The sequence below is a fragment of the Bos mutus genome, chromosome 21 (assembly GCF_027580195.1).
Source record: "Bos mutus isolate GX-2022 chromosome 21, NWIPB_WYAK_1.1, whole genome shotgun sequence".
Taxonomy (NCBI): domain Eukaryota; kingdom Metazoa; phylum Chordata; class Mammalia; order Artiodactyla; family Bovidae; genus Bos; species Bos mutus.
The window spans coordinates 21,599,113-21,613,989 of NC_091637.1; the positions used below are offsets into that span (position 1 = coordinate 21,599,113).

Consider the following 14,877-nt stretch of genomic DNA (forward strand, 5'->3'; position numbering starts at 1 on the left):
TATCACTGGTGTACCTTCAGTGCCTAACACAGTGCCTGGCACACAGCCAATGCTCAGTATACGTTGAATGAATTTAGCCAAGATTTCTCCCGCAAGAGCCCTGCTACCTCCAACCTTGCCCCCTACACACTGCTCAGAACCTGAGAGTTGTAGAAAATGGTCAGATGTGAGCCAACAGCCACATGGGGCAATATATCACCCAGCAGAGCCCAAGGAAGAAGCCTGCACCACGTGCTCCTCACAGAAACAGCAAGGTACCAGGCTGTCTGCAAGGACGACTCCTCGACTGTCCAGAGCTGCTGAAACGCCTCCTCCCTCCCTGGAGAAACCGAGCTGGCTGCTCTTCAGATGGGAAGGCAGTGTAGGCACTGGAATGTGGGCTGCATGTTCCCGCATCGCTGGCAAGGGTGCAGCTGGCTGGTGGGAGGGCTGCGTCCCACTCCAGGAGGCAGTACCCTCTGTGGGCTTTCCAAGAAGGCCCAGGACTCAGGCAAAGAAGAGAGATGGCCATCACCTCAGCTCCAAAGTCCAAGGATAACATGGGGATCAGGGATGGGTGGGTGTGTCCTCAGCCCTCGGAAAGGAAGGCATACCCACACTAACCCTGCCCAGGGCCATTTAAATCGTACCACTGGGATAACCTTCTGGGTTACCCCACGGATGCTAGGGCCACAGAGTATAGGATCTCTCTGATGCAGAAAATCACATAATATTTATAAGTAAAGTGCTTGAGATTTGGGGAAGTAAATCCATCTCCACTGTAGAGACAAAGAGCTACGAGCACAGGCCTTTCAGGTGGGTTGCTGGGGAAGCCGAGGAAACTGTGGCTGGACACAAGCTTTTTTTTTTTTTTCCAGCCTGATTTCAGAATGACTTTCAGGCCAACCTCTCCAAGCCCCAAGTTGGCCTCTGCTGCATTTCTACGTGCTATAATGCATTCCAGAAGGGCCCCTGTAGCTAAGAGAAGCCAGAGCCAAGGAAGGGCCACACCCAACGTGAGACCAGGGAAGGACGGTGCCCTGGTCAGACACTGGTCAGCTCCTGTGCAGGGGGCTCTTCAGTCTTCTGCTCAGAGTCAGCAGTGAGGGTGGAGACAAGGTCAGATTCACATGCCCCCCTCACCCCCCGGCCGGCTTCAGGGTACCAATGTGAAACAAACTACCATGGCCTCAAAGCCGAGATATCCAGGCATGGGACACGAAACAGTGACACCATACTTCCCAGCCCAGAGAAAATCCTGAATCAGCTAAACACTAGTAGTTCAAGAAATTCTACCTTAACCCAGAGGTAGTTACTTAAGGTAAAGCTCTTCCTCACCTGAGAGAGAAAAAAAAACAAAAAAACAAAAAACAGCCTCTACCCCCCCACTTCCCCAATCAAAAGGGATTTACCAAAACAACTGGGCACTGAAATGCCAACAGACACAACAGTCCTAGGCTCTGCAAAGCATTCTAAAAAAAGACCTGCGCCAAACAGGGTGGAGGCCAGAGGAACCTTGCCGCCCGATTCTGGAGCGGGGGTGGCTGGTGGGGACAGCAGGCTCCGTGAATCCCATTGTCAGCACCAATGGTAAATGGCTGCCCCGACCTTCGCTTTCCATCATTTAAAGTATCTGCTGCCAAGATGCTCCTTATTAAGGTGTAATGCACATAAAGCAAAATACTTAAGATTTTTATGTATAGTTACAGTTATTTCTTAAGTTCACATTTCTTCCTGAATGCTCCAGGATTTGCGTCTGGCCAACCCACCCCCTTGAACCATGAGAGGGAAATTAATGGGCAGTAGGAAGGTCTGAGCAGAAGCAGTTAGAGGGGCTGCCAAGAAGCCCCTTCAATCTGTCCCCATCGAATCCTTCCAGGATGACAAGGGACCCTAAGGGGAATGGCTCCCCCTTCATCCACTTGGTCACCCTTAACACAAAGAAAAAAAGAAAGAAAAAAGGCCTCCATAGCCGAGAGTTACTCCACCCGGCTCACCATGCCTACCCCCTTTTCCAGGATCAACGCTCTCAGCCTCATGTGAAGCCAATTCCAATACCCTAGGATTACCCAGCCTCACTTATGGCTAAAATTCTAACCTCGCCATGATTTGGGGACCACCCATCCTTTACACAGAGCTCCCTAGTTTTAAAAGCCACTGGGAAATAGAATCTGGACATCCAGTCATCAGCCCCTAAAGTCCCCTCCCCCGCCTAAAAGTGTTTTGCTTCATCATCTCCAAGGCAGGCCTGGGCACTAGGGGTTTCGCTGGATCTTTTCTGCATAAGGCTATCACCTTGGGGACCCTTCTCAGGGCCACTTCAGGTACAGACTAACAACTCCAGGGAATTTATCAGGGTAAGTGCGGAAGCGGTGCCTGCCTTTACGAGCCACCATCTGTCCTACCACACTCACAGCCAGCATTTCCATCTTTTGCAAAACAGCTCCATGTTGTATGGGGGGGCGGTGGGGGATGCAAAGGGGAAGAGAACAACTGTTGCTGTGGATATCTTTGCTCCACACCCCATGCACCCCCTCCCCCCGCTGGCTCATCTTCCGGCACTCACCCGAGTGTGTGCTGCTCTGGGCTGAGGAGTCTGAGTCCTGGGTGCTCCAGGGTCGGTCCCAGCCTGTGAGGCTCAGGGACTGCAGGCCAAGGCACAAGTCATTTGCATCTGGGAGGCCACGGGAAGAATCTTGCGCAGAGGTGGGGAAAAGCATCCTGCTTGTGACTGTTTCTTCTGAGTCCTGGAAGTCTGCTTTGGACAGGAAAACAGCAGAAGCCCAGAGTTAAGGGCTGCTTCCCCAGGATTATCAACAATAAATAATATTAAGAATAGTTTCCTCAGGCTCGAAGACTAGACATCCAAGCTGGCCGGATGCTGCAGCCGCTGCCTCTGCACTTTTGGGGGTGTTAAAGCAGGAGCGGCTGCCATACAGCCCCCTCCCCACACACACACACCCCTATCCCGTCTGCATTACAGACTGGGCCAGCATGTGATCAGGCTGCTGATGCTCCCCGCTGCCAGTGACATCAGCCGGCTGAGCCGTGCAATGGAGAGCGGCATCACCCCTCAGAGAGCGGGGAGGAGCAGGGGACGGCAGGGAGGGGACTTGCCTCCCAGGGAAGAGACGGCACAACAGCCACTGGGAACAGTCCGGGTGCGGTGCTGGTAAGTCCGGCTGCGAGGCAGCGCCCTCCGGTCTCCAGCAATGGTGGCCAAGCGGCCCGAGGCACGACTGAAGTCCTCTCTGCTGACAGCGGAGCCAAAGCAGCAGGCTGCCTGCTCGGCCAGCTCTGCCCTCCTGCCCCTCCCTCCCCTCCCTCTGCTCTCCGCCCCCAAACCCAAAAACACTCTAGTCCTGGACTCTCTCCAGCTGCTTGCTCAAGCCCTGGTTTTGCAGCCCGATGCAAAGCTTCACAATTCTGCTAGCAAAAATCTGTGTGCTCCAAGTGGCCCCTGAGCCCTACCCTGACACAGCAGTGTTTACTGCCAGGGGTGGGACAGGCTTCAGAAAACACAGCTCGCTCGAACCCTGGGGAACGACACCTGGTGCTCCAGGCTTGTCAGCAGCAACTGGCTACCAAGAAAGGGGTCAGTTTCGGCAGGGGGCGGGGGAGTCACTGGGCCACCCAAATGCCAGAGTAAGACCTGTCCTGACAAGGACGTGCTCAATCGCTCAGTCCTGTCCGACTCTTTGGGACCCCATGGACTGTAGCCTGCCAGGCTCCTCTGTCCATGGGGATTTCCCAGGCAAGAATTCTGGAGTGGGTTGCCATGCCCTCCTTCAGGGGATCTTCCCAACCCAGGGATTGAACCCAGGTCTCCCGCATTGCAGGCAAATTCTTTACCATCTGAGCCACCAGGGAAGTCCCCTGACTAGGATACTTACTCCCTGTTCCCAAGTTCCCTCACTCCAAAAGGGTGGGCATCAATCTCATAGCAGAACCAGCTCCCCCTCCTGCAACTGCAGGCACAGGCGAGGAAACACTCCCCTCACAGAGTCTGATCAGACCCAAACAGCAGAAGCGATCTTGGAGGTAGTATGTGCCTTGTCAGAAGACCCAGGTTTAGGAGCTCACAGCCCCTGGCCCTGCTCCTCCAGAGCACAACGGCCACGGGAGGGGTCCTGGTACCTCAGGCTACCCAGACCCTCTCTCCAGGCAGGGGAGCTGCTTGGAACCACAGCCCTATTCCCATGACCAGTCACAGCCCCAGCACCAAGTCCAGCTTTGCCCAGAACCTCTGGGACCTCTGCCACTTCCTATCTGCCAACGTACTCTCCTGTATCCATCCGTCTCTTCCAACATGACCTCCAGTCACAAGGCCTCGTCCTTAGAAAGGAGGGTACCGTGAGGGTCCCGGCCACATGGCAGGAAGGCTGCTTGCACTGAGACCAGGGACCCTGCTCGCTCTGCCATGCTACAGCGAGAAGGAACCGGACACAGGAAGCATGCCCACCTGGGACCACCCGGGACAGGGTACAAGGTGGGCAGAGTGGGAGCTACTGCTGTTAGCCACAGGAACGGCTGGCCAGAGCCTCCAGAGTGTCCCCTTCTGTCCACAGGCGCTCAGGCACAGCTGAGAAGGGGAGAACGGCCAGTCTGTGGGAGGGACTCCTCCCCTCGGAGGGTTTTTTTTTTTTAAAGAGCTTTGCTGCTGTGTCATCCATCCATGTTATTCCTGTCTGGCTGTAGATACTCTGCCTGCTCCAAGCCTGTGTCTGTCAAAACCTCTTCACCACTGCACAGGCAGAGCAAGAACCCACCCATGCTGGTGCTGCCCCCACCCCAGACCACTCCCCCACCAGCTTCTCTGTCCACCCTTCCCCCAAGCTTAGTACATACTTTAAAAATAACCCATATGTAATAGTTATAAAAACATAATGCTTCCTTTAAAAACATCCAAATATAAGTACCCATTCCCCCTTACAAACTCTCTGTATGGTCCCTTCCACCACACTGTGAGCACACCCACATCTAGAAGCAATCATTTTTCCCATCCCCGGCCAAAATCAGGGCCTTTGTGTTTACGGGGACTCCATGCCGCACGCAGAGAGAATCTAGATACCAACTATGCTCTTGCTACCCAAAGTCTAGCATGGCCGACCAACAAAATCAGTATCACCAGAATCATGTTATACAGCCTCTCAGCCCCCACCTAAGACTTCTGGAATTGGAATTGATCTACATCTTAATAAGATTCCCAGTTGACATTAATTCACTTAAAAGTTTGAGTAGCACTGGTCTATACAATTACCCTCTTTTCGACCCCATGGACTGCAGCACGCCAGGCCTCCCTGTCCACCACCAACTCCCAGAATTTACTCAAACTCATGTCCATTGCGTTGGTGATGCCATCCAACCATCTCATCCTCTATCGTCCCCTTCTCCCGCCTTCAATCTTTCCCAGCATCAGGGTCTTTTCAAATGTGACCATTAAAGGTCACTTAGGAACAAATGGCTGCAAGCCATCCAGGAGCTTGGAGGTCTAAGTAGAGCATGCCTCTCCCTCTACTACCAGCACTCCCACTGACGCATCACCTTTACCTTTACCCAGACCTTCTCCATCCCACTGTTTCTTTCAGATTAAGGCTTGCACTACCATTGTAGTATTCCTTCACTAGTTCCTCCGATTAACAGAAGACACACCTGTTAAACCTTTAGTGTGGTAGGCTAGGAAAAATTAAGTGGGATTTATAAGTTTTATAGATCTTGCTTTACTCACAAGATCTGCCACTGCGTGATCTCAGTCAAGTTACTAAAGCTTTCTGAGCATCTTTCACCTGTAAAGTGGCAAAAGCAGCTCTCTCTCAGGTGTTTTGTTGAGGATCACGCTGTTTGGCACAGTGTCTGGTGCAAAGTATTGTATTGGTATTTTGGTTTCAGTAGGTGACCATATAATTTATCATCCAAACCAAGGCACTTCTGAGAGAGAAAGGGGGCAAATATTAATAACCCTACCAATGCAGCAAGTTCAAACTGTCCTAGGTGGACTGGCAGGCATGATTCAGTCTTACCTGTGGCCATTTGTGTTCAGAAACATTTTACCCCCAAAGCCTCTTTTCTAATGATCCTAACTCTCCAAATTTACCCACTCTGCTCCCTACCCCTTCTGTATTGACAGAAAGTCTGAGAAGTAAACTGTCAACATGGGCAAATGCTCAGTAAGCTGAAAGGGCTGAAATTGAAACACTGATTTTACTGAGGAAAGCCTGTCTTTGCTTCTCGAACTCATATCTGATGCTGGGCAGGAACTTGACCCCTTTTATTGGAGGATATTCTTTATAATCTTTAGCCAAGCACACATCAGACACTCCGAAGATACTAGAAGCTTGGAACCAGCACGTGATGAGGTGAGACTACTTCTAAGGCAATCTGTTTGAACAAAGACTCTCAGCTTAAACACTTTCTATATCAACCCGAACCCTGCCAAGTTTCCATATCAATACCTATGCAACATTTCTGATTAAGTTTCTTGATTTGGTTCAGAATTTTAAAATGATCTCCCTTTGAAAATGTTACCTTCTTAATAATTGCCCAAATTTCTTAGCAACTGAAAAACTCCAACTGACCCAAAGTCCAAAGTCTGTCACAGTCTAGAACAGAATGACCGCTGAGAGGATCAAAATGCAGAGGTGACCCAAGGGCTCTGATTCTAGGGCTCAGAGTTGTATGCATGCAGGCATGCACAGTCTTATCTAACTCTCTGCGACCCCATGGACTGTAGCCCACCAGGCTCCTCTGTTCATGGAATTCTCCAGGCAAGAACACTGGGGTGGGTTGCCATTTCCTCCTCCAGGGGATCTTCCTGACAGAGGGGTCAAACCTCGGTCTCCTCGCATTGGCGGACAGGTTCTTTACCACTGAACCACCTGGAAAGCCCTCAAGACGAGTACAGCCTCACCTCTAATCTTTTCCATCCTCAGTCTAAGAACCTGTCTGTCCGCTGATGGCTCCTCTGTCAACAAGACTTGGCATGACATTGCTCATGGTCCTCTACAACTATCATTCTTGAGCATCTGGCAACTAAGGAGGTGAAACAAGGAGAGAAGAGTCACTTCAGGCCTCCATTTATGAAACCATTAGGCAGGTTCCATAGTGTAAAGGTCCGTGGTGCTTACAAGTAGTCAGCTGAGGCCCCCAAGAAACACAAGGTGGCTTTGCAGAGCAGATGCTGCATTAGCTGATCCTAGGGGAAAGGGGATCTAGTTCAGAGGAGTTAACAGGAGAGAAGATAAGCAAGGTTTGTTTGGGCCAACCAAGCCAGGAAGAACTGAGGCAGGAAAATGAAACTGATGCTCAAGAGTGTAGTGAACTGTCTCTTTACACTGCTAAACAATAATTAATCTGGCAAAGGGCTCAGGATGAACCAGAGATCAGAGCTAGGGAAGTGGTCAAGGACATATGAAATGAAAGGGAGGAAGAGGGCAGAAAAGCCGATGGATAAGGAGGGAAGAAAAGGGGTTGGGGGCAGAGAAGTATGTTAAATGACTTAACAGACTACAAAGCTGCATCTACATCATGACTATAACTATGTGAAAATGTTGTTTGTTGATAGATGTTGGTAAGGGAACACAGAAAAACACAGCTTAATGTGTGAGGGTAGCAAGCCACTCATGGATTTATCTTCCTTTAGTCATTGCACAAACAGTATCACAAAAGTGGTGTTCTCCTTTCTTTTTCCTCTTTAGCCTTTTGACAAGCACACTATTACAGTCTATACAGCAATCATACTTGAACTCTTTTACAAAATCTCAGCTTCTCCTCCAAATCCAGTCCCTGGGAACAGGAGAGAAGGATGCTGCGTCACTGGTCCCCACTAGATTTCTTCTGAATAACTGACTTTACAGTAAGCTGAGGCTACTTAAATCAATGCTTTATGTTCTTAAAAGTTTTTTTAAAGCTCATAAAGTGGCATTTCTAAGAATGCATTTCTAAAAAGACCATTTGAAAGACTATCCCCCAACCCTGCCACTTCTGCCAAATCAGGAAAACAGAAACGATTCTGTAAATCCGTTTTGGTAACCTGAAGTGAAAGAGCCACCATGCAAGAAGTCAGACACCTGTCAATATCATGTCAACCACTGTTGCACTGGGGCCCTTGACCACTCACGCCAGGAAGCCTGCATGTTCCCCTAAAGCAGTGCTTCTCAGACTTTCAAGGGCATAGGGGTGACTCGGCAATCAACAACACTGACTGCCTCAGTAGGTGGGGTTGGGCCCTGGAATCTGTGTTCTTAACTTACTCCCAAGTGATGCCTGCACTACTCACGTGCTGCACACACTTTGAGCAGTCCGAGTTTCAAGTGGTCTTCCTACCTAGTCTCTGTCTTCTGGGTAATCCACCCCATTCTTACTCAACACCCCCCTCACAGTGCTCACTCTCCCCAGCAGGTGGCCCGGCCAGTGTCCTGCTGCCTCGCACATCAAGCTGGTCCTCAGGCTGCAGCTTACTCACCAACCTTTCCTTACACTTGTCATCAAACTGTAAAGGCTAAACTCGAGTCAATCACAACTCCAAGAGACAATGTACTGTTAACCTGAGCGTTAATTACAGTAGTTCAGAAGAGAAGAGAATGCATGATGCATAGATGCTCAAGGAAACCTTCCTTATAGTTTCAGCTACACTTTAAGTCACACGACAGGTTAAGGTATGAGAGACACCAGGTTTACTTTGTACTTCCGACCACAAAAGTATGATCATTGGCTTATTTTAGCCTTGACCACACTAATAATCTTCAAATGAATTCTGCAATTTATTTCAAAACGATTTCTATAATGTTTCTGGAAATAAATACTAACAATGTTTAAATTTTTAAATGGCATACACCATGTTCACAAAGCGGAAAATTCAATACTATTAAAAAGCTAATTCCTACCAAATTGATCCAGGTATTCAATGAAACCCCAATAATATACATGCCTTCAGGTTATTCAGGGGGAAGGGCTTTTTAAACAAATGGTGCTTGAACAACCAAATATCGCTGGGGGGTAGGGAATGAACCTTGACCTCCAACTCACACCACATGTAAACATTAGTATGAATCAGAGAGACCTGAAAGTTTTAACTTTTTAAAACTTCTCTAAGGAAACGTAGCCTATCTTTGTGAGCTTGGGTGGGGGGATGCAGAGCAAGGTTTCCTACGGAGGACATACAAAGCAATGATCGGAGAAAGTTTTGATACACAGGACTTACCAAATGTCTGCTCATCAAGACACAATTAAGAAAATAATTATGCAAATTACAAAACGGTAGAAAATATCTTTAACCATATCTAACAAATGGCTAGTATCTAGAGTATATAAGAAATCTTAACAACTCAAAAGTTAAAGAAAGAAATTTTTCAAAAAGCACACTTAAAAAAAGAGCACAGAATCCTCAAAAGGCATTTCACACACAGATATACAACTGGACAATAAGCATCTGAAAAACTGCTCAACATTGTTAGTCAAAGAAATGCAAATTTAACCACAATGAGATACTACATATTCACCAGATGGCTAAAATTAAAAAAGACTGCTCCACAGTTTGCCAACATTTGGTGCTGCCGATCAGAACTTCCATACATTACTGTATGACGGTTGAATCGCTTTTAGAAAAGCTCTGCCGACTTTTTATACGATTAGACATATACAATTCTGTGACCCAGCAATTCTACTCCAAGGTATTCAACTAAAAAGAATGAAAGAGTATGTCTACAAGGAGACCTGCACATGAACGGTGACAGAAGCTTTATGCATGATCACCAAAACCTGGAAAGAGTTCAAGTGACCACTAACAGGAGAATATGATTCATGGGGTCGCAAAGAGTTGGACACGACTGAGCGACTGAACTGATACACATATATGCTAGAGTATTTCTCAGCAATAAAAAGGAATAGACTACTGATGCATGCAGCAACAGCCTTCCCAGGTGGTTCAGTGGTAAAGAACCCACCTGCCAATACAGGAGATGCGGGTTCAATCTATGCGTTGGGAAGATGCCCTGAAGGAGGAGATGGAACCCACTCCAGTATTCTCATCTGGAAAATCCCATGGACAGAGGAGCCTGGTGGGCTACAGTCAATGGGGTCGCAAAGAGTCAGAAGAAACTGCAACTAAAACAAGATGCAACAAGAGAGATGAATCTCACTACACTGAGTGAAATAAACCTTATGTAAAAGTACCTACGTATATGATTCCACTTCTTTGAAATTCTAGAAGAAGCAAAGCTAATAAACAGTGAAACAAGGTGGTTGCCTCCAAGGGATAGAGGTGGGCACCAACTGGGAAATGGGATGAGGAAACTTTCTGAGGTGATGGCAATGTACATTTTGTGGGGAGTTTCATCCACACATTTGTCAGAATGCACCTAATGACACACATTCTTCTGCAATCCTTGTGCATTTTACTGTTTATTAATTTTACCTCCAAGAACCTCTAAACAAATACCAAACATTAGAGTCAAGATGAATACTCAAGTATTAGAAGTAAATTATACCCATGTCTCCAATTCACTTTGAAATGCATCATAAAAGGAGATGGACTGATAAATGGTTGTGTGAGTGCACATGTCATCAGTCATGTCTGACTCTTTGCGACCCCATGAACTGTAGCCAACCAGGGTCCTCATCCGTGGGCTTCTCCAGGCAAAAATACTGGAGTAGTTTGCCATTTCCTCCTCTAGGAGATCCTCCCAACCCAAGGATCAAATCAGTGTCTCTTTCATCTCCTGCACTGGCAAACAGGCTCTTTACCACTACTACCACCTGGGCTACAATAAATGGTTAGAGGGATACGTAAGAATACTTGATAAATGATTAGGGGGATATATAAACAGACGTGTCATACAGCAAATATGATAAAATGTTCATTGCAGGATCTAGGTGATAAGTGTCACGGGTGCTCACTTTACAATTTATTCATCTTTTCCGTATGCATGAAAATGTTCACAATAAAATAGTGGTGGAGGGGGATGAAGTTACTTTTTCTGACAAAAAGCAAATCTGAATGAAGTAATTGGTTTGATGACAAGAAGCAACTTCATTAAATCAAATTTTACAGTTGACATTTTCCATAAGCAGAACAAGTTAAAATCTATAGACCCAAGGTTTTGACAAAACATAACAACATAATTAAAGCAAGTTGATAAAATAAAAAGCATTTTAAGGGAATTCCCTAGCAGTCCAATGGTTAGAACTCCATGCGTTCACTGCTGAGGGCCTAGGTTCAATCTCTGGTTCAGGAATTAAGATTCTGTAAGCTGCACATTGCAGCCAAAAAAAATTTTTTTTTGTTTTAAAATACTGTATTTGTAAAGCTGTATTTTAAATTTAACAATATTTTAATCTTCTGAATCCTTTAGGTAATCTGAGTTAAACAGGGTCTCTAAGTGAAAAAATAACAATAGTCATTTGTTGGAGACAACAATCTCCATTAAGCATTTTTTGGTATACCTTCCCCAAACTGAGAAATTCAATGACCAATGTCTCAAGTAACAAATCTTTTCACAAGTTAGAGGGTTTCCAATTCCTTCTTTTCAATAAATATGAAGGAATGAATGGAACTGTCGGCAAGTAAATGACTAAAAATAGATGACTGATTTTTTGCATACAAGTTCAAACAATTCAAACAATTGAGTGGCACTGCTCTAACAATGCCTTCATGTCCCATCTACTTATTTATGTGAACAAGTTTACTCAATAGGGCACAGATCTATAAAAACAGAAAAGAGGAATGTATTTGGTGTTGAAATCCTGAGTCATTCTGGCAATAACTGAGTCATCCAAAATTACATGAGTTATAAAGATGCCTCATTTATCTCATTAAGAAGAATTTCCAATAAATAATTACTTATCAAAAATTTTAACCTTTAGATTGTCTTAATCAATTGTCCTAGCAATCAATGGCCACAGCAATCCAAAACACTTATAAGCCTTTCAGTCACAGGAAATAATTTAAAATTTCAATTTATGTACTGCTTTTGTTGCAGAGAAGTATAACATGTGATCAACAGCAGACTGAAATGTAAAACATTTCATTAGTATAAAATTCTGTGGGAGAAGTAGACTAGAAATACAAATAAAGGAGAAAAGGAATAATGAGAAATTCTCTACAATTAAAGAGCTAATTTACAGGTTTCTAAACATAATAAGTATAAAAATCTCTACAATTTTGATTCCATTAGATACCTTTTTCCAATGAAAATATAGATACAAAGTTAAACGTGCCAGGTGTACATTGTATTTTTTAAACTTTTTTATTTAACCATTTTAACCATTTTGAAGTGTATTATTTAGAGGCATTAAGTACATTCACATTTTTATGCACCTATTACCACTAAACATTGCCAGAACTTTTTCATATCAAACAAAACTCTGTACCCATCAAACACTAACCCCCCACTAACCCTTCCCGAGTGCCTGGTAACCATCTTCTGTCTCTAAACTCAACTATTCCAGGTATCTCCAAGAAGTGGAGTCATGTAGTATTTGTCCTTATGTCTGGTTTATTTCACTTAGCAGAATATCATCAGAGTTTATCCATATTGCAGCATGTATCAAAATTTCCTTCCCTTTTAAGGAGGACTAGTTTTCCATTGGATGTATATACCACATTTTGTTTATCTATTCGTCTGTCCATGGACATCTGGGTTACTTTCTTCCACATTTGGCTACTGTGAACAGTGCTGCTATGAATATCAGTGTACAAACAAACATGTGTTTCCATCCTTGAGTTCACTTCTTTTACATATATATACTTAGAAGTGGAACTGCTGGATCATATGGTAAATCCTATGTTTATTTTTTTTTATAGGAACCACCATACTATTTACCACAACAGCTATACCATTTTGCATTCTGCAAAAGCAGAAGTGTTTCTATTTCTCTACATCCTTGCCAACACTTACTATTTTCTGGTTTGGCTTTTTTTTTTTTTTTTTTTTTGGTGGGGGGAGCAGATAATGACCACTGGAGTGGGTGGTGAGAACTCGATCTCACTGAGGGATACACTGTTTTTTAAATTGGATACGTACAAGCAAGTGTTCAAAGACTGCTGCTGCCTAGTGCATGACTCCCCAAAGATGATGCTTTTAAAATTCCGCCACACCCCAGGCTTTTGTTGAACTGTTTTTCTTCCTATACCATCCAAGTGGTCCTAACGGCAAATGTCATCTTTCTTGCTGGTTTCTGCATCACTCATTACAGTATGGTCCACAGGCAGCCATCTGAGCCAACCTGGGTTATAGTAACCCCTCCATGTGACTACAGAAGCCACTCCTAGTATGGGCACAGCTCAAGACAACCTGAGACTCCTTCCCTAAGGTTTTTCTAACTGGGTACTGGAGAGACAGAAGAATTTCCTGACCTCATGATGCCAAAGTATGTGAATGGAGCCCTTCCTCAGGTAACACAAAACTGTGCAGAGGGTGAAAATGAAACTCACTCTGAGAGAGAGGCAGCAAAGGAACAGAATCGTGACAAAACGTCTTCCTATTCTGTGAGCTTTGTATCAATAGCACCCCCCCCCCAACACATCCCACATTCTGCTAAAGTTAATTCTAATTAGGTGTCTGATTATTTGCAAATTAAGACTGTTCTATGTAATTCAAGCCCCTCAACAAGGACTGACCAAACAAGTAATTGCTACAGGCAGGTTGAGAATCTCTGGACAAAAAGTCCCTGATGGCCTGTCAGCAGGAAAAGAGCTGGAAGACCACCTGGTTAAATCATCTTTTTTCTTTCTTTTCAAACTAGTGAGCAAACAAGGCTCAGACAAGGCCAAAGTGCCAAAGCTGCTAAGTGGCAGAGGTGGGATCATAATGCAGGGACCAGCCTACCTTTCTGCCTCATCCCTACTCTGGGCACTTTCTCAGACCCAGGTCTACACTCACACATGCCCCAGCTCAGACTTGTTTTATCGGTAAATTATTTATTTTCTGAAAACAAATAATTCTAAGCAACTTCAATAGAGTTGGTCTCTTCGAGCTGACTTGACAAATATGCCAGCCATGGTGGAAGCCTAAGTACTTGTACCTTTTTTGTCACATGCTATGTACTTTTTCTGTGTCATGCATTCTCTACCCATCTTTCAAGACCTGGCACTCCTACCATCATTAAATTATTAATGGATTCCGTTCTCACCAGTTAGATCCCCATGGAGCTCTGTCCTAAACCCATCCCATCCTACCAGGAGTTCAACTCTTAATACTAGCTCCTCCCCATTCTTATTATCCTTGCCCCAATCGCCTACTTATTCAGTAAAATGTCAATTTCACACTTTGGTGTTTCCAAGATTCCACTGCCATGTACATACATAGTTTTCGAAGCTGACAATTTAATTTCTTCCTGGTGGAGAACAAAAAAGAAGACTGATGACTGAAGTCTAACTCCACCTACTTTATGGCTTCTGGTACGGAGTTTCTGAAGCAGAATGTTTTCAAGTCTCTAGTCCAGAGCCTTGGAATACAACATGCTGTCCATGTGGTATCCCCTACACCAGTTTTATGTTATACTAAAACTAGTATAACCTAATCAGGCTTCCCTGGTGGCTCAGATGGTAAAGAATTTGCCTGGAGTGGAGGAAACGCAGGAGCTGCAGGTTCGATCCCCGGGTCGGGAAGATCCCCTGGACAAGGAAATGGCAACCCACTCCAGGATTCTTGCCTGGTGAATTCCATGGACAGAGAAGCCTGGTGGGCTATAGTCCATGCAGATGCAAAGAGTTGGACACAACTGAGTGACTAACATCTAAACACAATGAAATATTACTTTCCCTGATGCTATGCTGGTTCAAATTTGGGATTTGTAGAAGTTCCTTGAACATTATACCATATTGGAGACCTCTTACAGGGCCAAACAATAATAATGTTGGTCAGTCGCTCGATTGTGTCTGACTTTTTGCAACCCCATGGA

At 45.3% G+C, this 14,877-nt stretch overlaps 1 protein-coding gene across 8 annotated transcripts in view; it reads right to left on the reverse strand.

Moving 5' to 3' along the window:
• CPEB1 (cytoplasmic polyadenylation element binding protein 1) overlaps positions 1 to 14,877 on the reverse strand; it is a 107,908-nt gene that overhangs the window by 21,395 nt on the left and 71,636 nt on the right. For 3 of the 8 annotated variants that reach the window (XM_070358353.1, XM_070358350.1, XM_005887138.2), the window contains one exon: positions 2,546 to 2,734. The exons of 1 other annotated variant lie outside the window; for it this stretch is intronic. In XM_070358353.1, the coding sequence (XP_070214454.1) occupies positions 2,546 to 2,734 (189 nt within the window). Of the gene's footprint in view, positions 1 to 2,545; positions 2,738 to 3,096; positions 3,263 to 14,877 lie in introns of those variants that run through there. 4 more of the 8 variants (XM_070358351.1, XM_070358349.1, XM_070358352.1 and 1 more) reach the window with 2 other exon arrangements.